Genomic DNA, 23,401 nt, shown 5'->3' with positions numbered 1-23,401 from the left:
TCAAGTCAAATATGGGAACTCAGTCTGGGCAGGAGGAGGTTACTAGACAGAGATTTCAGAGGCAGAGGGGAGGAGGCGAGGGGTGGAGATGCAGAGCAGCTTGCCTGTGTGTAATGTTTACAAGCAGAACATTGGCTGCTGTCATTGTATCACAGGAAGAAGTAATCATATTCTGTTGAAGCTGTTTGCAGCTAGATTTTCTGTGTAAACTATCTAAACTTTAGATAAGATATCGACAAGTTACTTGTTATAGTTGGTTTTTCATCTCAAATCCGCTTTAAGCCAGCTCTGGGAACATGGAACTAAGTTTTTCATAATAGGACAGAGCTCCTTTAAGCATAGTGGTCGCTCCCTGTTGAAACTATTGATTCTACTGCACACATTTAGTAAGATTGTACACTCAAGATTGCATTATTGATGGGCACCTTCAGAGGATGCGCTGGGCCTGCTCTCTTGAGCTGAAAGGAGAAGGCAGAGAAGCACACCACAGATGTACTGAGAGTTTAGGAGGAGCAGCAGAAAGTGTGAAGCCACAAATAGGTGTACACTGCATGTGACCTGATGAGTTCCAAGACAGACTTGTCAGGTAAAAGACAACAGAACTGATTGATTAAAGAGGCACAGTAGTAACAGTAGAATTATTTGAAAAGGAAGGCAGCGCCAGGCACCAGTGTCCAGGATTAGTTCATTATAGCTCTTAAGAGCTCGTTTCCACTTGTGCCGCATGCGTCAGAGACACGCGGCGGCACTTCAGGATCTGCGGTTAAGCATACAAATCCCATCAGCATCATGCATGGCTATGGGATTCGCAGCCTCCCGCACAACTTCGGATGGAAATGCCAGTCGAATCGATAGCGCAAGCAATTCAGCCAGTGGTGCTATTAATCCGTATAGCAGAGTTCCCCATGCAATTTGCCTGCGGGGAAACTGCGGATTCGGCGCAGAAACCGCACAAGTGGAAACGGGCCATGAGGAAACATTACATTGCAATGGGGGTGGGGTTTTAGCCTGGTAGCTGTTTCATGGGGTTCTCCCCACTTCTTCAGAGGCCAGAAGGCCAAACCGACCCACCGGGGAAATGTACTGTTCTCCTAAGAGCTGTAATAAAACTAATCTTGGACACTGGTGCCTGGCACTGCCTTCCTTTGTAAGTGGATCTAATTGTTCCTGCTGAGGAGCACAGCCTGTGGAGGTTTAAAAATCTGCAGGTGACTTTTGCCAGTGTGCACTGAGTGCTGTCCCTATTGCTATTTGTTCTTCCTATTGATGACATAGAAGAAGGCAGTGAAAAAAAAAAAAAGATACTCACTTTTATGGTAATTCTCCTGGTTTCAGCATCAGAAACGCACCCTATAGCTATAGATTGGTATGTAACCTCACCCTGCCAGTGATGCTTAGCCTAAGCAGCTGATAAGCTATGCACCCTTCTTCTCCCAGTGCACACTGAGAGGCTAAGTGTTTTATCTATTCAGCTCAGAACACCCAACCATTCCTCCCACATGTGCACCTTGCCAATTCTAATGATGCCACCACCATTGGTAAATCCTAAAGGATACCTGAAGTGACGTGACATGATGAGATAGACGTGTATGTACAGTGCCTAGCACACAAATAACTATACTGTGTTGTGTTCCTTTTTTTCTTTCTCTGCCTGAAAGAGTTAAATATCAGGTATGTAAGTGGCTGACTCAGACAGGAAGTGACTACAGTGTGACCCTCACTGATAAGAAAATCACATTAGTTGGTTGTCACGATATTCCACACTGTTACGGCCGAGTACCCGAACGATCAGTCTGAACAAGATTTTTAGCTTGCATAATCGATACATTCGACCAATTATTGGCCCCAAATATGTTGAAGCGTCGATTAGGCATGCTTGTTGCGACAGATTTCCATCCGTTTAGATGACATCCAATCGGATGGGCCACAATATTACTAGATGTATGACCAGGATAACACTTCAGGTAACGTCTCTTCACGAACCAGAACTGAACACGTATTTGACTTAACAAGGGTACATCGGAGTCATGGATGTCGCTGACAATTCTTTCTATTCTGCAGGTCATGGGAGTTTTCATCTCTCCTCTCCCCTGTCCACGAGTTTCACAAGTTCATCTAAGAATGATATACACACATATTTGTCCATGTGACAGCGTTTGGAAAAAGGTCTCTTTAAAAAGGCAAGTACTCTACTATAGCCGACTCGTCAGATAGTGTAGAAAAAGAATACTGAAGTGAAAATAAACAGATGAGAAACAATTGTATCAATCCTCCGCCTTCTCAAAATTACTTTTCTACATATCCCAGATATTTATTTGTATTTAAATCTACTTTCCGGTTTCCTTTTCTCTGCACAATGACAAATTCATTGAAGCCAGAGCAAAAATCAATGAACAAATGATCCTTTGCATCTCTTTCCTGCTCCCATAAGCCATTTTCTGCCAGGAAAGTTTTTATGGCTGTGATTCCTCATCTGTGAGGGTTACGCAGTGTTTCAACCAGGTCTGGACAGAAACAGTAATTTGCATACCTGATTAACTCTTTCAAGACAGAGAAAGACAAAAAGGAACACAGCATAGTTATTTGTGTTCTTGGCTCTGTACATATACGTCTATCTCATCATGTCACCTCGTATTCCTTTAAAGAGGAACTGTAACCAAGGATTGAACGTCATCGCCAATCAGTAGCGGATACCCCCTTTCCCATGAGAAATCTATTCCTTTTCCCAAACGGATCATCATGGACTCTGTATGGCTGATATTGTGGTGAAACCCCTCCCACAGTGTGATGTTAGCACCTAGGTACTAACACTACACTGTGGGAGTCTTATTGCATTGTGGCAAATAACAGCTGCTAAAAAAGCAGCATCTCCTTCCCCAGACATCACCTGTCAGCAATGAAGATGTCACCATGTGATAAATGTCAGAATGTAAATCAGGAGGAAAGGTTTTACAATGGGCAATCATTGACTAAATAATTTATAAATAATTATTGCAAAAATAAAGCACTTTTTTTCATTACATTATTTTCAAAGCAGTTCCTATTTAAAGTGAACTTCCAGACTAAAAATCGACTCAGCAGCACTGAAAAGGCTTGGTGTTTCTTTAACAGTTTTACAGCATCAGAACTTGGTTTCTCTTATACAAGCCTCATTTTTAGCTGCACAGTTTTCCCCTTATGCTGTGCAAAGCATGATGGGATTTCTGATGATGTTGTTCTCGTTCTGCTGTTTTGGTGCAATTTTTTTTTACATTTTGAATGTGACATTTGAAGCCTAGTGTGTGCTGCTGGGAGGGGTTATCAGGACACAAGACAGTTGGAACTGTGTCTCCTGCTCCCTGTCACCTCCTTTCAACCAAAAAGATGGCTGCCCCCATGACAAAGATGGCAGCCCCCATGAATCACAAACATTTGCCTGTTCTTTTAAATCAGGGTGGGTAAAAGATTATATTACCTATCTATTCTAATTAACATGACTAATGTAACTTAATGACAGTATGTTTGTTTAGGCTGAAGTTCCCCTTTAAGGATTGGCCATATAAGGAATCAATTTGATGAAGTAGGTCATTTCATCATACACTATAACATATTATGTAGTATTGCTATGTTTTAGTGCACAGCAGTTCATGCACCACATTACACACATTCCAAAAATATCACAAAAACAAAGAAAGTTTCTTTCAGTAACTACATTATTTTCTTTTTATTGAATTAGGCACTTTACATGGAGAATTCTGTACCGTTTATTTACAAAGTATAAAGCTACATGATATTTTTTTTTGTCATTTTATTATTTCTTTAAAAAAAAAAGACATTATGTCAAGAGTAATAAAATATACATAGTCGATTAATAAAAAATATCTAACCTTGTTCTATTTATTAAATGGAAAAACAAATCTGTGTATAAAAAACCCTCAGAAAGAATGTATAGCTTTAAAAAAATGCATTTTGGTCATGAAATATTTAAGACTGAGTGGAGTTGTGTGATAGAAAAACAGGCATCCAGTGGGTACAGAGTTATAGTGGTGGTACCCTATAGTACATACCAGACTATGCATGAATAGGGCTGGCAGTCTCAGCCACTGCGTCTGAATGCTTCTGCCAGGCAGGTATAATGCAGACATATCCTCCACATGACTGCCAGGCCTCCCCACACCTCACAATTACTGCAAACAGAGGCTGGCCCCTCCCATTTTAGTGGTTGCCATTGAAACTGCAGAATAGCACTAAGCTTATTAAATGACAGGCCACTTAAAGGACAACTGAAGTGAGAGGTATATGGAGGCTGCCATATTTATTTTCTTTTAAAGAGAGTCTGAAGGAAAAAAAAAAAGAGAAAAAAAAACATACTCACCTAAGGAGAGGGATGGCTCTGGGTCCTATACAGCCTTCCCGTTCCTCCTACGGTCCCTTCGTTCTAGCGATGTGTCCATGTTAGTCTCCAACCGATGGGTCAGAGACTTCTCCTGCCGCTGCAGAAGGTTTCGGCAATCTTCGGGAGCCCGAGTGTTCCCAGAGGCGGGCTTGCTCCGTACTGCCCATGCACGAGCAGACATTCCTCTCACACATGCGCAGTACAGAGCCGCTCATCTACGGGAGCACTCAGGTTCCCAAAGACTTTCAAAGCCTGGCGCAGCGGGGGATGGGCACAGGGGAGCTGCTGGAATGAGCAGACTGTTTTTGTCAGATCTGACAAGGTTAGTTGCATGCTTGTTTCTGGTGCTATTCCGGTACTCCTGAGCCTAATAGCCCAGCAGGGCTGCCAGGCAACTGGTATTGATTAAAATGAAATAAGTATGGCAACCTCCTTGCACCTCTTACTTCAGTTGCCCTTTAATAAAGTGCACCAGTCCTCCCAGCAAATGTGTTAGTGTGACAGTTTGTACTTGACTCCAGCCTTCAAACAATCTACACCTGGATTTCCAAAGATAAGGTATTCACTACATTAACCCCAGCCTGAACCATGGCAGTAAATGATGGGAGGAGAAAGAGGCCAGGACACTTTTTCAATAAAATCTCATCAATGTAATGCAACTATGGATTTTTAAAAGGACTGGGGGTGTCAGTAAGTATAAACAACATTACAAGAGCAACCTGTCACTAACACACTTCATCAGGTGGACTTGTCTCTACAATCATTATGTGTTAAGTATAGTTATTAATAATGTACCTAATTCATAAGAGGAGGGGTCACCTAAATGTAACCAAATAGCTTCTTATGTGTGTTCTTAGCAAGGGGTGAGCAGCCTATAGGCAAGATACTGGGATGTTACTCCCCAGATCCCCAACAGTAACTCACGGTAAACCTGTAGAACTCTTGTAGCAGAGAGCAGCCAATCACATACTGTGGCCATGACAACGCTGCCGTTAATTCTTCACTACAGGAGAGGCCACGGAGGGACACGAGACACAAATTTCTGTGCATGATTGCTGCACTACTGCTCAATGCTATGTAGCTGTTGAAGTCCTCACTGCTCCCTAACTTGCTCAATGGAATTTTAGGGCCCACTTTAGACTGACTTTAGCATTAACAAGCTGGAAGTACAGAAAACAGTTCAGAGCCTACCTACCATCTCTGTCATGCTGCACATCGACAAACTGATCGACTTTATTGGGCCATAAACTTCAGTGTGGTTTATCGAAAGTGGATTGACTAATAGCCCACACACTACAAGTGATAACCTATGTGACTTTTACAAATCGATCTGACCGATGTTGTGTCTCCATGCTCTGAATGCAAAAATTGATTCAGAGTCGATCGAATGATATGAGAACCATAGCAGATTTCTGTGCAATCGACCAATATCTTCCATCCTGCTCGATTGACTAAGCTGGTCAATTCAACATGATATCAACCACTTCTCATTGATTGGGAATTCTGGAACACTCTGTTCTCTTTCGATTCTATAAGATGATTGAATCGAATGGTCGATCGTACAGCCAAATCGCTAGATGTATAATCACCTCTACTCTACTGCTGTCCAACCCTCACAGCAGGCATTTTGTCATGCTTTAGACAAACTCCTGCTGACAGCCAAACAGCACAGACATGTGAAATCGCAGCCGGGAGACTTGGGCGCAGGGTACAGCCGATATATGGCTTATCCTGCTGCTGCACAAGTTCCCGGCGGCGGTAATTACTATTCTCTCTCCAGGTCCAGGTGGATAGTGAGGAATGATGTAATTCGGCTTTCAGGTATTGCTGGAGGCCAAATTACAGTGTTTTAAAAGTAACTTCAGCTCCATCTTCTGACGGCGACAAAGTTACTCACTAAGCGCCGCTATAGCTGTAATACCAATTACGGTCTATAGTGGCGCCAGGTGCACCCAAATCTCCTGCGCGCATACAGCTGCCCTGCAGTTGTCAGAGGAGGACTAACAGTCCAGTTGGGAAGCTGTAACCATACTAATCCCAAAACATCTAAACAGGACTTCACCATCACACCACCATTAGGCTTTTCATTGACAAACGGTTGAAAGTCAATTCAAGGGTTAATGACCAGGCTTGTGAAGGTTTGAATCTGCCCCCCAAAAAACTGATCAAGAGCATGGCCACCCACACAGACAGATCTAAATGTAGCTCTTCACTGCAGAAGCATTCAGACCCAGGGACTTGGAACGCCACAAGCCCCAAACCGCTTTTCATACCATTCCTATACACACTACAGTGCGTAACAACAAAGTGACATCTAGTGGCCACACTTCATACTGCAGAATCTAAGGGTGTAATGCATTGCTGATTCAAAAAAAAAATAAAAACTTTTTGAAGGGAACAATTCCCCCCGGCGTCTAAGGATGCAGGCAGTTACTAGGCTGTAATTAAGGCAGAAGAAATTATTACATTTGTAAGGCAGTGTTATAATCACACACAAATCATGATTCCGATATGTGCATATATATACGTATTTATACCATAGTATAAATAAGATAGAGTTTTTGTATATTAAAATCCTCCATTCTTGGTTCGGCAAAACGGATTTCCTTTCTTTATCTGTGTAATTGCAGTTGCCAGAAATAATTAAAAAACAAAAAGTTAATTTCTGCTATGTATACCCAGTACACAAAAAATATATATTTAAATATATATATGGCTACAGCCTAAATTATACAGTTTAAGTATTACAAACTTGGTAACACCAATGGTCGTCCCCGATAATCACGGGGTATTGTAAGCTACAACCTCAAGCTTGACCTTCCATCCCAAAATTTGTTGGATCTCTTTTGTTGATTGAAAGGTTGCCCAATTTTCATTTTATTTATTTTACTTACAGTCCCCTCCCGACCCCATTTAGAATTTATTCTCCAATGAGAAATACTACTTACTAACATTAGCAAGAAAGATCAAGGCTAATGTACAAGTTAATCTGAACAAAAAATATTTTTGTCCCCTTGTTTTGGAGAGAAATTGTCTTATATACAGATTATAAAAACTGTAATAAAATATAAAATTTGTCCTCTACAACTGGAGGTTATTTACTGCTAGCTAAGCGATCCATTGAAACAGGTGCATGTTGCCTCTTGAAGACCATTTTCATGGGTTAACAGTATCCATTGCCTTTTAGTGTTCTTTTATTTTTTTACATTTGACTGTCACAGTCATAAGATGGAGATTCTGTCAACCTGCTTACTGAAAAACAGTTAAAGGAACAATCCGTAGCAGTTTCAAGAGACAGTTTAGCTAATCATTTCATAATGCCATAAGGATCCTAATAAGATTAGTTTTTAATTAAAATAACAGCTTGGAATACTGCAAGCAACAATTTTCTTCCAATCCAACAAGGGCAAAAAAAAGGTTTTAAAGATCATTTTCCCCTACAGAGAAGCATTGCTTGATATACTCTCTCCAACACAGTCCAGGGAGATTGTAACTGCTTAAAAGATCATTAAAAAAAATTCTTAACATATTACACAAGTCCATTTTACGGCATATGGGTATCGCCCGAAAGTGAAGCAGCACAGGGCAGTGACGTTAGCTTTAACAAAGCAGGGTGACACCCTTCTCAAAACTGTAACATTTTTTTTCTTTGCAAATAATAGGGTTATAAAAGGAAACTAAATTGCAGTCTCTTTCCTTCAAAACAAAAATAAGGTCTGTACAAAAAGTTCTTAAAAATAAAAGAAATAAATTGGTCCCGTTGTGGATAAAAGTTTTTTTTTCTTCATGGTCCCGTCATAAAAACATTCTTATAAAATCGTTGAAGACTTCATATTTTGCTTTGTAGCGCACCAAACACTATCACTTGAAGAACAGGAAATAGTCATGAAAAAGTGGTAAGGAAAGTCAGAGGGGGAAAAAAGGTGAAGGCACTACAAAGTGATGGCAGGTCTTAAGTTGGTCAAGCAAACACCTGCATGTTGCTGGTTTGCTCTGGTAAGTGGGGCGTCGGCCCATGGGTGCCACCCACTATGACGGGGCTGGGGGTGGCGTCAGACCACTCTGACACAGAGTGGGGAGATGGACTGGACCACTGCTCTGGTGACTCTGGAGAGGGGGTCAGGTAAGGGTGCTCGCTGGGGATGTGAAGATAGTGTTTTGGGGTTTCTTCTTGAGAAGGTGCGAAGGTTTGCTGAGGAGGAGCGGTCACGGGTGGCGATGTCTGCATGTTGCTGTCGTTCGGTACGCTCTGCTGCTTAAAATAGCCTCCTTCTGTGGCGGTGAGAGCCTGAGCTGACCTCTCGCTTACATGTGGCATGCTCTGCTGTCTCAGGTGCACGGTGTTTGGAGCAACTGGACCCATCTGACATTGAGGATCCATGGTTATCTTGACGGGACTCTGCATCGCCATTTGGCTTTGCAGCATCATGACTTGCTGGGCGTGCAACTGGTGTAAATTGGGCACTGAGCCAGCAGGTGCTCCTGCCATCACGTTGCGTGCGGCATGTGAAGCGATAACCTGATTTTGCCATGTAAATGGTATGTTGGTGGAATTCAGCATGCCGAGATTTAACCCATTTACCACACAGCTTGGTGCACGCTGCATTGGTACTCTGCCTTGGAGGGCCATCATGGCATTCCCTTGGGCTTCTCCAATCTCGTTTAGACGAGCCAGTGAAACAGCAAAGGGCCCCTCCATAAGGCCATTCACTAGAGGGGTGGAGGGGACAGACAGGGAGCCAAGATGAAATGTGCCAGGGGCAGCCATGGCTGGAGAGGTGGGGTTATTACTGTAATTTCGTGGTGAATCCAGGCTATCAACAGGTGAAAGGGTAACTGAGCTCTCCAACAGTCCACCACTACCAGTTGGGCAGTCAAGCGACAGCTTCTTGTTTCTGTTTTTCGCTTCCTTTGCTTCTCCTCGGCTCAGGCTTGCTCCACCAGCCTTGGCACCTGCCCGGCGGCTTTTCTTGCCTTGTGGTGTCTGCTTCATGTTGCCCATGAAGCCGTTGGGAGGACAGAGCAGTGGTGACATGGTGTGCCCTCCCATTGTCCCTTGAGTACTTCTAACTGCATTATGCTCTTCCAGGAGCTGGACAATGTCATGGTGAAGCCTTTCCTGAGCTATGTCACGAGGCAGTCGGTCCATATGGTCAGTTATCTCACGGTTGGCATAGTGATCGAGAAGAACTTTGGCTGCCTCATAGCTGCCTTCTCGGGCGGCCAAGAACAATGGGGTCTCCTCCTGCAAGGCGAAGAGCAACAAAGGTTAATACATCTTACGCCTTTCCAGCACAAATGCAGCTCAGTTACGTTTACTAAGATCAACTGTGCCGAAACAAACGTTATAAAATACTGGCCAATCAGAGATTAGCTTTAGCAGCTTTAAAGGAAACCTGCTTCGAGAGGAAAATGGAAGGTGCCATCTGTATTCCCTTTTAAAAATCTTAGGTTACCATGCTGAACTTTTGGTTTCTGAGTAGCAGTATATGCGCTGCACACCTGCAACAAGCATGCAGCCATGGAAGTCATTCTCAGAGTTTTTGAGGCAAAAGATGAGCATGCTAACCAGGCAAGTGGCATTTTAAGGGAATAACTATGGCAACCTCCATATCCCTCATTACTGTAGTCAGGGCTCCCAAGTAAACAAAATAATCATAGTGCCCCCTGCACCCCCCACCCACGCAGGGAAGCTGTATAAGGATATTTACCGCCTCCGTGTCGAGTCTTTTCTTGCTCTCAGCAGCCACTCATTCTATGCTGCATACCTGTCTCCCAGTGCATGTCATGTGATGGGTAGCGGAGGATGGTAGCATAGGCCGTGTGGCTGTTGAGAAGTGGTGACTGGACATAGCATGAAACAGGTAATTATACAGCTCCCTGCTCTACTCTGCAAAGTGGGAGGGAGGAGTGGGACCCTGCTACAGCTTGTCTGACTACATTATCTCCACTGTTCATACTGCAGGAAGGTGGCACAGACCATCTCTCTGAGAAGACAGCAGCCTATAGCACAGACAGTCTGTTGTGCAGGAAGTGGCTTCAGTGGTGCAGGAAGTGGCCAGTGTCTGGGCTCCTGACCGGGTATTTTACAAATCATTTAACTGACATTAGCTAATCAAGGAGCTTAAAGAACAATAAAAACAAGTTCTGAAAGCAAAGTTCTACCTTGATCTAGGAAAACACTTACGTCTGAAGTGGGGCTTTAAACCAAAAAGGAAATATGTTTAAATGATCCCCAGCTGGCCGAGACTTAGGGAACCTTAACTGAGATGGATATGGCTGTTTCCTTTTAAACAATACCAGTTGCCTGGGTACCTAGTGCCCAGCACATACACACCTTGCTGTCTTGCATATCCTTGTTGGCTCCATTCTTCAGCAGAGCCAAGGCAGCCTCAATGTTGTTCACAGCAGCTGCCCAGTGCAGAGCAGATTTGCCTAGGGGACAGAAACAGAAGGAAACAGATGAGGCTTGTGCCAAAATGTTCCATCCGAAATAGATGGAGAACTGCAAGATCAAAGGTCAGAAGAAAGTAGCCATTCAGACTGGCTAGGGAGGACTTCATTGGGAACACTAACCAAGCTCGTCCACAGCATTGACATCAGCATGGCAGGTAATGAGCTCCTCCACCATCCCCTCTACGGCCAGTCTGGCGGCTAAGATGAGCGCAGTAGAGCCGTCACCCATACGAGCATCCAAGTCTGTGGAGCGGTTCCTTATTAGTATCTGTAGGGAAAGGTGGAATTAAATAAGGATATAATAAAGACACAAACTACTCCCAACCAAAAACCATTAAAAAAGATGAAATTCTCAGACAAAGGACATACCTGGAAAACCCCTTGAGCGTCAGAAGCCACGGCGGCGTGTAGCGGGGTACGTCCTGTGTGATCCTGAGCATTGGGATCTGCACCCGCATCTAGAAGTCTCTTGGCCGCATCTGCCCTGGCATATCGTGCAGCAAGATGAAGAGCTGTCTCGCCAGTACGGTCAGTCTGTGCTCCGAGAGATGCTCCTTGGCAGATTAGATCAGTAATCGTGGAGGCTTCCACTTCTTCCTCATCATCCTGAGACTCTGGCTCCAGCCCACCACCCAGGAAGGATGCCAACATGAGCGGGGTGAATCCATCTAGGTTAGCAACGGAATAGGAGAAGACAATTAGATATGTGTCTCTGCCGATAGCCAGGCTCTTAGAGAAAACAGATACCGTCCAAACGTCTGAATGCATTAGTGGCCCAAGACCCCAGCAACAATATAAAACTCTAATGCAGGGAGGCCAAACTGCACATAATAACTTCACAAACAACTGCCTAACTGCAGTTTTACCCACTGGATGTTAGGAATCAAGACACCAAAGAAAATATATACAAAAAACATAACTACGGCTACAAATTTTAATTTTTAACCCTGATGGTATCTTGGATGACTTTTTTCATGCAATAAAGCTTTTTTTTTGTAAACATTCTGCAAAATCAGAACACTGATGAAGGTTTAAGCAAAGATTTCCTTATAGTGTCCCAAAGATGCCAATAAAGAAAGATTTGATACTTACCCGGGGCTTCCTCCAGCCCTATAAGCACAGTTGAGTCCCTCGCCTTCCTCCAGCTATCGGACCTGGTAAGCTAGCTCAGCCACGTCAGTCCGGGTCTTCTGTGCATGTACGGCCCTACGCAGAAGAGCCTGATTGGAGCGGCTGAGCCAGTTACAAGGGCTGATTGCTGCTGAACGGCAGGACCGCAAGGGACTCAGCGGTGCTTATGGGGCTGGAGGAAGCCCCGGGTAAGTAACAAATCTTTCTTTATATGCGCCTCAGGTTTACTTTAAATGCTCACTGTAGGATAATACAAGGAAACATACTATAGTGTAATGGATAGGATCCTGGTTAAGGGCTCTGCCTCTGACACAGGAGACGTGGGTCAAATCTCAGCTCTTCCTGTTCAGCAAGCCAGCACCTATTGAGTGAGGAGTCCTTGGGCAAGACTCCCAAACACTGCCTCTGCCCACTGAGTGTGCCCTAGTGACTGCAGCTGCTTTGAGTCCATTAGGAGAAAAGCGCAATATAAATGTTGTCATCTTATTTTTTTTTTAAATACACCATAAAAAAAAAGTTAGTAAGTATTACTGTGTGCCAGTCATCCCAAAGCTGGTAAGGGTATCCAAGGAGTAGCCAGGCACTGTGGCTGCATGCAGAGTGGGCATCTTGGTACCGGGACAATGAAATCCCCAAGGAAGTGCATGTCTGCCCAGGTCCAAGCTGCACACATTTTCATGCAGGGGCATTGCTAGAATCCCAAGATATCCGGGTTTTTGGGCACTCCAGACAGAAAATGGGTGTGGCCATGCATCAGAATGTGGGTGTGGTCATGGGTGGAGCCAAATCTACATGAACTACATGAATCAAAAACCACCAGACGTAGGAACTCCTTCTTCCCTCAGGCAGTTCTTGTGTTAAATGCCAGCCCCCACTGCCCTTCACCTCCTAGACTGTACAGCTCCTAGCTGCCTACTCTACATGCTTGCCCCAGGTGTTGCTCCTCTCTCCTGCACAGTAGCATACACTATTGCAGTGATGGTAATGTGCTGTTGTCAATGTCTGTGAATGTGCTGTAAATGTTTCATGTCCTACTGTTTATCTGCTAATGTTGAGCACACTTGCCTAAGCCATGTGTATCGAAAGCAATTCCAGGTACGGCCCTGCCATACTTGGAGAATAAACTTTTCTCCTTCTTAACAGCGGTCTAAGTAGGCCTGCTCAGCAAAATGTTGGATGAAGCCCCCTCTCCATTAAAACAAAAGTGCAGCGTATCACATAAATAGGCAGTGTCACTTAAACATAACTAGGCAGAGTTACCTGGCTTCTGTGCTGCCTGGTCTGGATTTCTGCTGGATGGGCTGGCCTGCTGTCAGGTTATCTGGCAGTTCCCCCATAGCATTCCCTGACTGTCTAGTGGTCCCTCTCCCACAGGCGTCCCATTCAGGCACCACAATTCCCAGCACGCCCCTATAAAGGCATCACAGCACCCAGCATGGCACCACAGCACCCAATATGCCCACATAGAAGCACCTCAGCACCCAGCATACCCCCAATTGTTGCACCACAGCTCCCAGCATGCCCGCAATTGAGACACCACAGCTGACTGCCTGGGGAACATCCGGGCACCCCAGAATAGATCCGGGGCATGTGCCACTGATCTTTGGGGCTAGCAACGCCCCTGTTTTCATGCAAGGCAGAGCGAGACTTTGAGCCTCCCCATAGGCATCATTGTTATTGCCTATAGATGGAAATTTGGCACTCCATACATAATTCATATGGAGCACCAAAACCTGCCAGGGTCAGACGCAGTGACAGGGAGGTGTAAGCAGGGGAGGAAAGAGTTTGTTAAGGATTTGCACTAACTAAAGGTCATATAGGTTGATCATTACCAACATAGCACCAAAGATGAGCTAACAGTGGTTGAAGGAGAGCCTTTGGTGGGACTCTCTGGTTGAAAGGCCCCAGTACAGTCACAACCTCTGCATCACTTATTGCTACACCACTGTGTAAGAATTCTAGTTTTGGCTGTTACTTGTTAAAATTAAAAGAAAAAAAGTGTCCCCCTGTTGCTTCCTTACCTGGGCCTCTGGCATTGATGTCCATGCCGTCAGTCTCATAGTCACCCTGGGGTGGTGTGAGTGCCGTAGCTGGGGGAAGTCTAATGTCTGCAGCAGCTAAGTGGTGCTGAGTCCAAGGCCGGGGGTCAACAGGATCCTGGCGGCAGGGTGAAAGGTCCTCTGTCTGGAAAGCATGAAGGAAAAATGGCTTTATGCAGTGCTCAGAACACACTCTTCTGTTTGTATAAAATAGAAAGCATTTCCCCCCAGCTGCACTCTGCTGTGAACCAGTTTGGGGCAAACTAGAGTTTGCAGTGGAGCACTGACAGGAGTCAAAACCTCCTTGAGGGACCAGGTGAGACCAGGCCAATGGGCCATTTCCCACAGTGGACAACAGTGGACCACAAGGCATGCAGAATGGACCCTGTGCATTACTATGGAAAAGCATGGACCTGCTCGTACATGTCCATCTCAAGGTTACAGAGTGCAGCAAGATTATCTAAACAAGGGGTGCCCATTGGTTAGATCACGATCTACCGGTAGATCACAAAGGACTTGGTAGATTCAGACCGCACTACATTTCCCATTCTGTATATACAATTATGCTCATAAAATCGTACATAGGTAGATTATTTTGACTTGCTAATTTTAAAAAGTAGCTCACAAGCCGAAAAAGCGTGGGCACCTCTGATCTAAACACTGCAACAGCCCGCTATTCCAACAGTGTGGCAATGTAGTCAATTAGGGGTCTGTATCTGTTAAACAAATATCTCCCAAGTCAAAAGATATTTTCTTCTGTGAATAAATTACTAAATCTTCACACACACACACACAAAAAAAATATAATGCATGCATAAAGTGATTGGCTTATGAATAAAAAGTTGCCAAAGATCAAGCCATTCATATCTCAACTGTGCATCGTTTAGCACTATGGTGTGAGCTGTATCCACTTTAAGTAAAGTTGAGGTGGGGATAGCATTTGGTCTTTCACCATTTTGACAATTTTGTGTTATTCATACTGCTGTACATTTAGCATCCTACCTTATCTAAGTGAACATATGTGAACGTATTATTGAAGAAATTCCACATTGTGTAGTTATACATGCGATAAAAGACAACAACTCAAAAACTCTGAAGCATTTTGTGATGTAAACCACTTCCTCGGAGGCCCCACAAGCAGTTCAGTTCCTAAGGTAATACAGCAAAGTCCCAGTTATCCAGAACTCGGGAAACCGAAAGCCTCAACTACCCAGGAGATAACGGGGACTTTTTGGGGGGAGGGGAAGTGTTGGCAGCCTTAAAATGCTCCAGTGACATCCTGTAGCTCCTAGCGGCCATGCACAGCTCCCAGCATGTCACGTGACCCAACTCGGATCAGGTGACACCCTGGGAGCCTTACACAGAGTATGCTGGAAAGCCGCCAGGAGCTACAGGACATCGCTGGCGACTCTGTATTTAAGGTTGCTCAAGCAACCAGCAAGCACATGTATCCAGCATCAGGCGATACCCGCCGGTGCCGGAAACTGGGGACTCTGGTGTATTTATAATTTACACTAACCAACAAAGCGGCTTTTTAGTTCAGCTGTGTTTTAAAGGATACCCGAAGTGACATGTGACATGATGAGATAGACATGGGTATGTACAGTGCCTAGCACACAAATAACTATGCTGTGTTCCTTTTTTAATTTCTCTGCCGGAAAGAGTTAAATATCAGGTATGTAAGTGGTTGACTCAGTCCTGACTCAGACAGGAAGTGACTACAGTGTGACCCTCACTGATAAGAAATCCCAACTATAAAACACTTTCCTAGCAGAAAATGGCTTCTGAGAGTAAGAAAGAGGTAAAAAGGAATTTCTTATCAGTGAGGGTCACACTGTAGTCACTTCCTCTCTAAGTCAGGACTGAGTCAGCCACTTATATACCTGATATTTAACTCTTTCAGGCAGAGAAAGAAAAAAAAGGAACACAGCATAGTTATTTGTGTGCTAGGCACTGTACATACTCATGTCTATCTCATGTCACGTTACTTCGGGTATCCTTTAAACACAACCTAAGCGCCCTGGAGGAACACAGTACTAGTACTATAGGTTCCCCTGGATTTATCATGGTCATATAATAACAGTGGCACTTGAATGCATTCTCCAGTATTTACCTTCAGTCTCTTAGTCTCGGGACAGTCTGTCTCGGTCCAGTCTTCAGATGGATCTTCCATGAGACGCTCAGCTTTAGCGATGTTCCTGGAGAGAGAGGGACAGCATGAGCATGGTTACAGCTAAAGGGAAATGGACACACAGTGGTGAGACAACTGCCTTCTTACTTAAGACCGAGTGCATCCTGGCCCACTGGCTCCCGCCTGTCTCTCTCCTTCTTCAGTATGAATCCTTCAGGGAACCATAGAGTGCTATGGGCTCGCTTCCTGCGAGATACCAGGACCCCCAACACTGCCACCACCAACACCAGCAACAAAGCTACACCCACTAGAGGGAGCAGGTGAATCTCAGTGGGAGGTACAATCTTGTCACCTAGAGAGAAGCACAGAAAATATCACGTTGTTTTACTCACATTCACAACAAACTTTGCCTTCTCTTACGGTGAATACAAACAAGGGAACGTACTGCGCACAGACTTCAGTGGGTAAGGAAAATGCAGCCTCTCTACAGCTTCCAGAGCAGCCAGGTAATCCGCAGCGCTCTCCGTATCGGGGAAACACTCCGACGACTCTTTGTCAAGCTGCTTTTTACACAAACGATTGTCTATTTCCAAAGACACCTCAGACCTGCCAAGAGAAAAATCAGTTAATCATACATAGTTAGTTTGGTTGAAAAAAAGACATTTGTCCATATAGTCCAACCAGAATTTTTTTTTTAAAAAAACACCATCCTGAACCTGCAAACATCCCAGTTGATCCAGGGGAAGTTGAAAAACCTTACAAGGCCTGGGCCAATTAGCCTTAGAAGGGAAAAATTCCTTCTCGACTCCAGATGGCAGTCAGATAAATCCCTGGATCAACTCTCCTGGGAATTACCTAATAATTATAGCCATGGATGCCCTTAAATAGGAGCAAAGCATCCAAGCCCTCTTTAAATGCAGATATAGAGTTTGCCATAACTACTTCCTGAGGTAAGATATTCCTCTCACTGTGAAGGACCTCTTTCTAAATAGATGGCAAAAACGTTTTTCCTCCAAGTACCACTTTTTCCCCCTTTGTTTCTAATAGCTATAGGAGCTGCCATGCCCCCCCCCCCCCTTCCCATTTAGCTGCCTATTTGTGATCCACAGGGAAGGTGTGAAGATAGCATCTGTGACTTCTCTAAACTCTTTGAAGAACAGCGTCCTATCTCTCCCTGCTGATGAAAGCTTGTTTGTTTTCTAGTAATGTGTGCAATAAAATAATTATCTTTAGCTGCCTGAAATTTCTGAAGTCAGGCAGGTCTTGGAAGGTGGGTAATAAAGACCTCTGCTAAACCATTAAATGTAAAATAAAAGGTAAAATTGAGTTGTTGTTTTTTTTAAATAAAGAGCTATATTGTTGGCATGCATTTTTAAATGCGCTACTGCGATGCCCTGGGTGCTAAAAATGGTGCTTGGTTTACTTTAATGTGATTCTTTTCTATAGTAATGGTTATCTGGTAAGTTAAGAGTAACAGCTGAAAAACAAGTCACTTCTCCGCCTTATCAGCCACTTGTGTGTGTTCCCTCAGTCATTGCAAAGTGGATCACAGGTGGCTGTGATTCAAGCAATTCAGCCCGTCATCAGCCATAGAGGAATTAACTTAAGCCTTGTAAACACGTACAAGGCACGTCAGGTATGTCGCTAGCCTGCAGGCTAACAACGTGTTCTGTTCCTGTGCTCGGTGTAGAGTGGGAGGGACGTCACGCAAAGTGAAGAGAACAATGCTCTTGGTCGTCAGTTGGCCGAAGCAATCTGCCAGGTGGATCCGTGGCTGGGTAGCCTTCCATATCCCTCTCACCCCTTCCCTTTAACATTTTAAAAATCTGCATAGAGCAAGATGGCCACCCAAGGACATGGAGACAATACATTCTACGGCTCTGGCCAGCACAGTTAAATGGCAGCATACATTAGTGATGCAATGTTTAGGCGGTTAGAACATAGTGATAATAAGATCAAGTGAAGAAAAGTCTGGTAGGCACTTTTTTTTTTTTTATTCTTACGGGTTTCAATGCCTCACTTCCCCTATTTGTATACCCACCCGATGATGTCACTGTCCAGCTCTCTCTTTGCCCTCTGTTCTGCCGCTTGACTTCTCCTGTATGGTTTTATCATGTACTGCCCGTTCTTGTCCACCCGGAAGCGGAGGGAGGTGCGCAGGATGGCGCTGAGCCTCTGTAGGAAGGATTTACTCTCCTTCAGAAGCTGCTCAGGAGGTAGCAGAACCACGATGACCAGAACTCCATCGGCCAGCTGCTCTTTATCCTGACCGGCACAGTCCAGGCCATCCCAGCCACACTCTTCCGTGTTGCATCCTCGGTCGCAGAGGCCGTCTCCGTAGTGGTCCCGGCAGTACTGTTCATAGAATGGGCTGCAGCGAAACAAAAGCAGAGATTAGGACTTGTTGCATTATCCGTTCCTACAATCATCTGCAGGAGGCATCTGCTGCTAAGCGTCATCCTCAGTCCATACTTTTTCCATATTGTGCCTAGTTGCCTGTAAACTGTACCTGAAAATGGATACAGTGTAAAGCCTATCCAAACTCGTGATTTGGATTTTGATGAAAGTATCTAGGATGAGACACTAGGCCAGTTTTGCACTTGAGAATAGCGTAGGATGCGCTGCCCCCCTCATTGCAATGACAAAAAAGGGGTCATATGATTCTATCGGGAAGGGGGTGACTGGGTCATATGCATAGCGCCGCCCCCTCACAACCCCCCCCCCCCCTCCTCTCGCCCAGTGACGTAACCCCTTCTGCACAGGAAGTACGTCACTGGGATTCCCGGCTTCCCAGTGGTTTTTGCATTGTACCGCACCGCCAACCAATATACATTTTTGGTGTGGCATATTGACTTTTTTTCTGCATTTTCTTTTTGCTGGGTTATATCGTTTGAATGACGTTGCACACCACTTATCCTTGTCCCAGGGCTGTGGAGTCGGTACAAAAATCATCCGACTCCAACGTTTATGAAACCATCGACTCCAGGTACCCAAAATGGCTCCGACTCCTTAGTTTAATACTTACTAGGGCTGTGGATTTGGTACAAAAATCATCCGACTCCAACGTTTATGAAACCTCCAACTCCAGGTACCCAAAAAATTACTCCAACTCTGGAGCCCTGGCAGATCCTTTGCCACTGTTCCCTTATTTTATCATGCACCCTTCATCTTTCCATGAATCCATTCCTCTGATATCAACCTCCTCTTTTCAGCTCCACACCCTTTTGCACCAATACTATGCCTGATGCTGTTTTCCCACTTGTCTTACTGCACCACAAAACCGACAGTGAACGGATCCCGTTTTATAAACAGGAGCCGTTCACACTTGTCACGCTGCAACGGAAGCGGACCGCACTTCTGTGCCGCCCACAATAATCCTGGCAAGGCAGATGCATTACCCATATAGCCTATGGTTGAAAGGCATCTAACTCTGGCTTCAGCCAGACCACAGTGGAGCTGGTCTGGCGGCAGATGGTAACAAAGCCTGAGACCTCCCCACTAGTGTTATCACAGGCGCTCCAATTACTTACTTGCAGCCGTCTTCCGATCTCTCCCTGCAGTCGAAGTTGTCGTAGAGGCAGTCAGCCGTAGCACATTCTGGGTCACAGATCGAGTTGTTGAACAGACCACGGCACCATTGCAGGGGACAGCGCTTCCACGGGTCGCTCACGTTTAGGGTACAATCTCCGCCATCCCAGTTGCATTCTTTTGTGGAACATTCACGGTCACATTCCCCATTTCCAATCTTGTTGAGGCATTGCGGTGGGCCACACTCTGGGGCTTGTGTGGGGGCCACGTCACATCGTAGCCCGGTAAAGCCAGGCAGGCAGTCGCACATGTAGTATGGGAATTTGTCAGAGGTCATACAGCGACCTTTGTTATGACATGGCGAGTTGTAACAAGGTGATGGGGGATACATAGTGTCGTTCACAGTGCGACAGACGCCTCCAGGGGGGCAAGCGCAACGTGGGCCGAGTGACGAGAGCATACAGGTGGAGCCGGAGGGGCAAATAAAGTCTCGGCAGGAATTAAGGGGCCGTTCACAGGAAGGTCCGGCAAAACCCTACAAGACAATATAAAGTCTTACAAGATGGGAAATGAACAAGGACTTTGCGCAATTTTAAAGGCATAAGTACTTACGGCAGTGCAGCGGCAGGTGTAACCAAGAGGGGTGTTTACTGTCACGCGACAGACGCCGCCATTTTGACAAGGTCTGGATTCACATGTGTTGACCACACTTTGGCAGCGTCGACCTGAAATAACCAAACCAAAAAATAAAGTAATGCTCACTTACAGATTATCACATAGCCCTGCAAAAAGGCTGCTCCGCTAGCAGAATAGTGTACTGGTTAAGGGCTTTGCCTCTGAAACAGGAGACCAGGGTTCGTATCTCGGCTCTTCCCGACACCTATTCAGTAGGAGACCTTGGGAAAGACTCCCTGAAACAGCTACTGCTTATAGAGCGCATCCTAGTGGCTGCAGCTCTGGCGCTTTGAGTCCGCCAGGAGAAAAGCGCAATATAAATGTTTTGTGTCTTATCTTGTCTACTATGATAGAGAAAGCAGATTGTAAAGGCTTTTACCTAACTGTAACTTGTTTTTCCTGTGAAGAATACATCGGACTTACTGACTTAAAGGACACCTGAACTGAGAGAGCATTGGTTGCTGCCATGTTTATTTCCTTTTAAACCATATCAGTTCCCTGGCTATCATGCTGATCTCTTTGGCTGCAGAAGTATCTGGATCACACACCGGAAATAAGCATGCAGCTTGCAACTGAGGTCTGACGAGATTTAGTCGGAATTCAATCCAAAACTTTTAATCTGCATGTTTGTCCAGGGTCTATGGCTAAAAGAATTAGAGGATCGTCAGGACAGCCATGCAACTGGTATTGCTTGAAATGTAATAAATATGACAGTCTCCATATCCCTTTTAGTTCAGGTGTCCTTTAATAGTTCAGCTTTTAAATTGCTTTCTTGGAACAAGGATGCCGGTCAGTTATCTTGATAGTTTACTGGCTGCAAGCATGATTTAAAATATCCATATTGCTATTCTTAACAAGCTACCTGTAAAATGAACAATGCTTACACTACACACCATTATTGCAAGTTCCTAGTCATTTCTTAAAGTGGAATTTAACTCCCTAAACTCAAATCTAAAAACCTCCTCTTGGGTACATAAAAGATAATTTGAAAGCATCCCATGTGTAAAAACATTTATTTTCAATGCAGAGAACAGTATAAATTTTTACTGCTCTGCTAACTGGCAAATGTAATCATTACCAGCCAGGAGATGCTCTCTGCCAACCCTCCTTCTCTGCTGAAGTGATTTGTCGCTGTTGCCATGGTGCCTTTATTTGGCATTGAAGGAGAGGGAGCATGTTGAAAGAGACCAGACAGAGAGCATCTCCTGGCCGGCAATTATTGCATTTGCCGATTAGCAGAGCAGTACAAACTTGTACTGCTCTCTGTATTTAAAGTGGAACAGTAGAAACATTTTAAACATACTGTTTCACTTACCTGGGGCTTCTGCAAGCCCCCAGCAGCCGTCCTGTCCCAAGCCAGTCCTCCACAGGCCTCCGCTCTCCCGCCGCCGCTCCATTCCTCAACTTGTAAGTCAAGGCCAGCACAGCCCTGCCACGTGCATCTTTTCTTCACGATCCCCGCTGCAATAGCGCTACTGCAGAGTGGAACGCGAAGAAAAGATAGTCATGGCCAGAGAGGCAGGCGCAGTGACCGGCGGCGACACAGAAAGTAGCTGGCGGCGGGAAAACAGAGACTCGTGGAGGATGGGCGCGGGAGAGGACTCCAGAAGCCCCAGGTAAGTGAAACAGTGTGTTTAAAATGTATCTACAGTTCCGCTTTAAAGTAAACATTTTTACATAAGAAAAGCTCTCAAATGTTCATTTATAAACCTAAGAGTAGGTACTTACATTTTAGTTTAGGGAGCTTAATCCAACTTAAATAAATGCATATAATGATCAGAAAGGTTTCCCAGACGTCTGAAATTCTTGTACTGGACTCCTCTCTAAACTTTCACTGCAGTCTGCACCCCTCCGCTCCCTCCCAGTCACCCCTGGACTCACCGGTGTAGCCGTTCTTGCATATGCACTGATAGTCATTGGCCATCTGTATACAGTCGCGGGTATTGTGCTGCACACAAGGTCCAGACAGGCACTCATTGATGTCACCCTCGCACCTCTCACCAGTGTAGCCGGGAGGGCAGTTGCAGCGGTAGCCCCCAACCTTATCCACGCACGTTCCGTTGTTTAAACACTTCGGTTGTCCGGAAGCAGTAAGTGTGGAGCAGTCATCCTCGTTAATCTCACACAGTACTCCTGCATAACGGAAACGCAGGGATGAGAAAGGAGGAAGAGAGCAAAAACATCTCAACTGTTACATACACTAAGCAAAAATATAAACAATTTTGCATGAGCTGAACACAAAGATCTGAATCCTTCTACATACACAAAAGAGCCATTACTCAAATATTGTTCACAAATCTGTCTAAATTTGTGTTAGTGAGCACTTTTCCTTTGCCAAGGTAGTCCATCCCACCTCACGGGTGTGACGTATCAAGGTACTGATTAGACAGCATGAATATTGCACAAGTGTGTACTCACATCTAACTTAAGCCTGATTGTCGTTTAAACTGGTCATTTTAACGACTTGAAGTGCAAACAAGTCTTTCAGACGTCTTGTACACACTGACGAACAAAGCGGCTGATATCCTAATTTACATATTGTTTAACCAACTTGATAATGGACAATCGACTGGATAGAACAATGGACTAGATTAAACGACTGATCAACCCACTGTATTTTGAACGTCTAAGGTCCGTACACACGCCGGACTGCAGGCAACGACGGGTCCGTCGTCACCTCCCGCTGGGTGGGCGTTCCAGCGACAGTCCGGCGTGTGTACAGTCTGTCTGCAGACTGATACGGCTGTTTCTGAGCGATCTGCCTGGCGGATCGCTCAGAAACAGCCGTATCAGTCCGCCGACAGACTGTTCACTGTCTGCTGAAAACCGGTGACGACCCGTCGTTGCCTGCAGTCCAGCGTGTGTACGGACCTTTCGTTGCACAAACGACTAGAAGTCCTTTGTACACACGCACGGACCTGACAGTTGTTTGATCGGGCAAACCGGCTGTTATCAGTCGCTCGACTGCGCGTACTCGCGTCCAACTTGTCGTCCGAACGAAAAATCGAGCGGAAAATCAGGATGTGGGTATGTACCTTTAGATTGGACACAATAAAAGGCCACTCC

General features: G+C 45.0%; 1 protein-coding gene across 2 annotated transcripts in view; it reads right to left on the bottom strand.

The window, feature by feature from the left end:
- Positions 1 to 3,674: 3,674 nt before the first annotated feature.
- Positions 3,675 to 23,401, bottom strand: part of NOTCH3 (notch receptor 3) — a 152,617-nt gene continuing 132,890 nt past the window's right edge. For both annotated transcript variants that reach the window (XM_068274581.1, XM_068274582.1), the window contains exons 23-34: positions 22,217 to 22,468; positions 20,273 to 20,385; positions 19,663 to 20,195; positions 18,174 to 18,503; positions 16,578 to 16,738; positions 16,280 to 16,484; positions 16,115 to 16,199; positions 13,984 to 14,146; positions 11,201 to 11,499; positions 10,952 to 11,099; positions 10,713 to 10,810; positions 3,675 to 9,620 (exon numbers count right to left, since the gene is read on the bottom strand). In XM_068274581.1, coding sequence (XP_068130682.1) covers positions 8,337 to 9,620; positions 10,713 to 10,810; positions 10,952 to 11,099; positions 11,201 to 11,499; positions 13,984 to 14,146; positions 16,115 to 16,199; positions 16,280 to 16,484; positions 16,578 to 16,738; positions 18,174 to 18,503; positions 19,663 to 20,195; positions 20,273 to 20,385; positions 22,217 to 22,468 — 3,671 coding nt within the window. In that variant the 3' untranslated portion in view covers positions 3,675 to 8,336. The remainder of the gene's footprint in view (positions 9,621 to 10,712; positions 10,811 to 10,951; positions 11,100 to 11,200; positions 11,500 to 13,983; positions 14,147 to 16,114; positions 16,200 to 16,279; positions 16,485 to 16,577; positions 16,739 to 18,173; positions 18,504 to 19,662; positions 20,196 to 20,272; positions 20,386 to 22,216; positions 22,469 to 23,401) is intronic.

This window comes from Hyperolius riggenbachi, chromosome 3, assembly GCF_040937935.1.
Source record: "Hyperolius riggenbachi isolate aHypRig1 chromosome 3, aHypRig1.pri, whole genome shotgun sequence".
Lineage (NCBI taxonomy): Eukaryota > Metazoa > Chordata > Amphibia > Anura > Hyperoliidae > Hyperolius > Hyperolius riggenbachi.
Note: the sequence above shows the minus strand (reverse complement) of the source record. Positions and strands in the feature narration are given on the sequence as shown.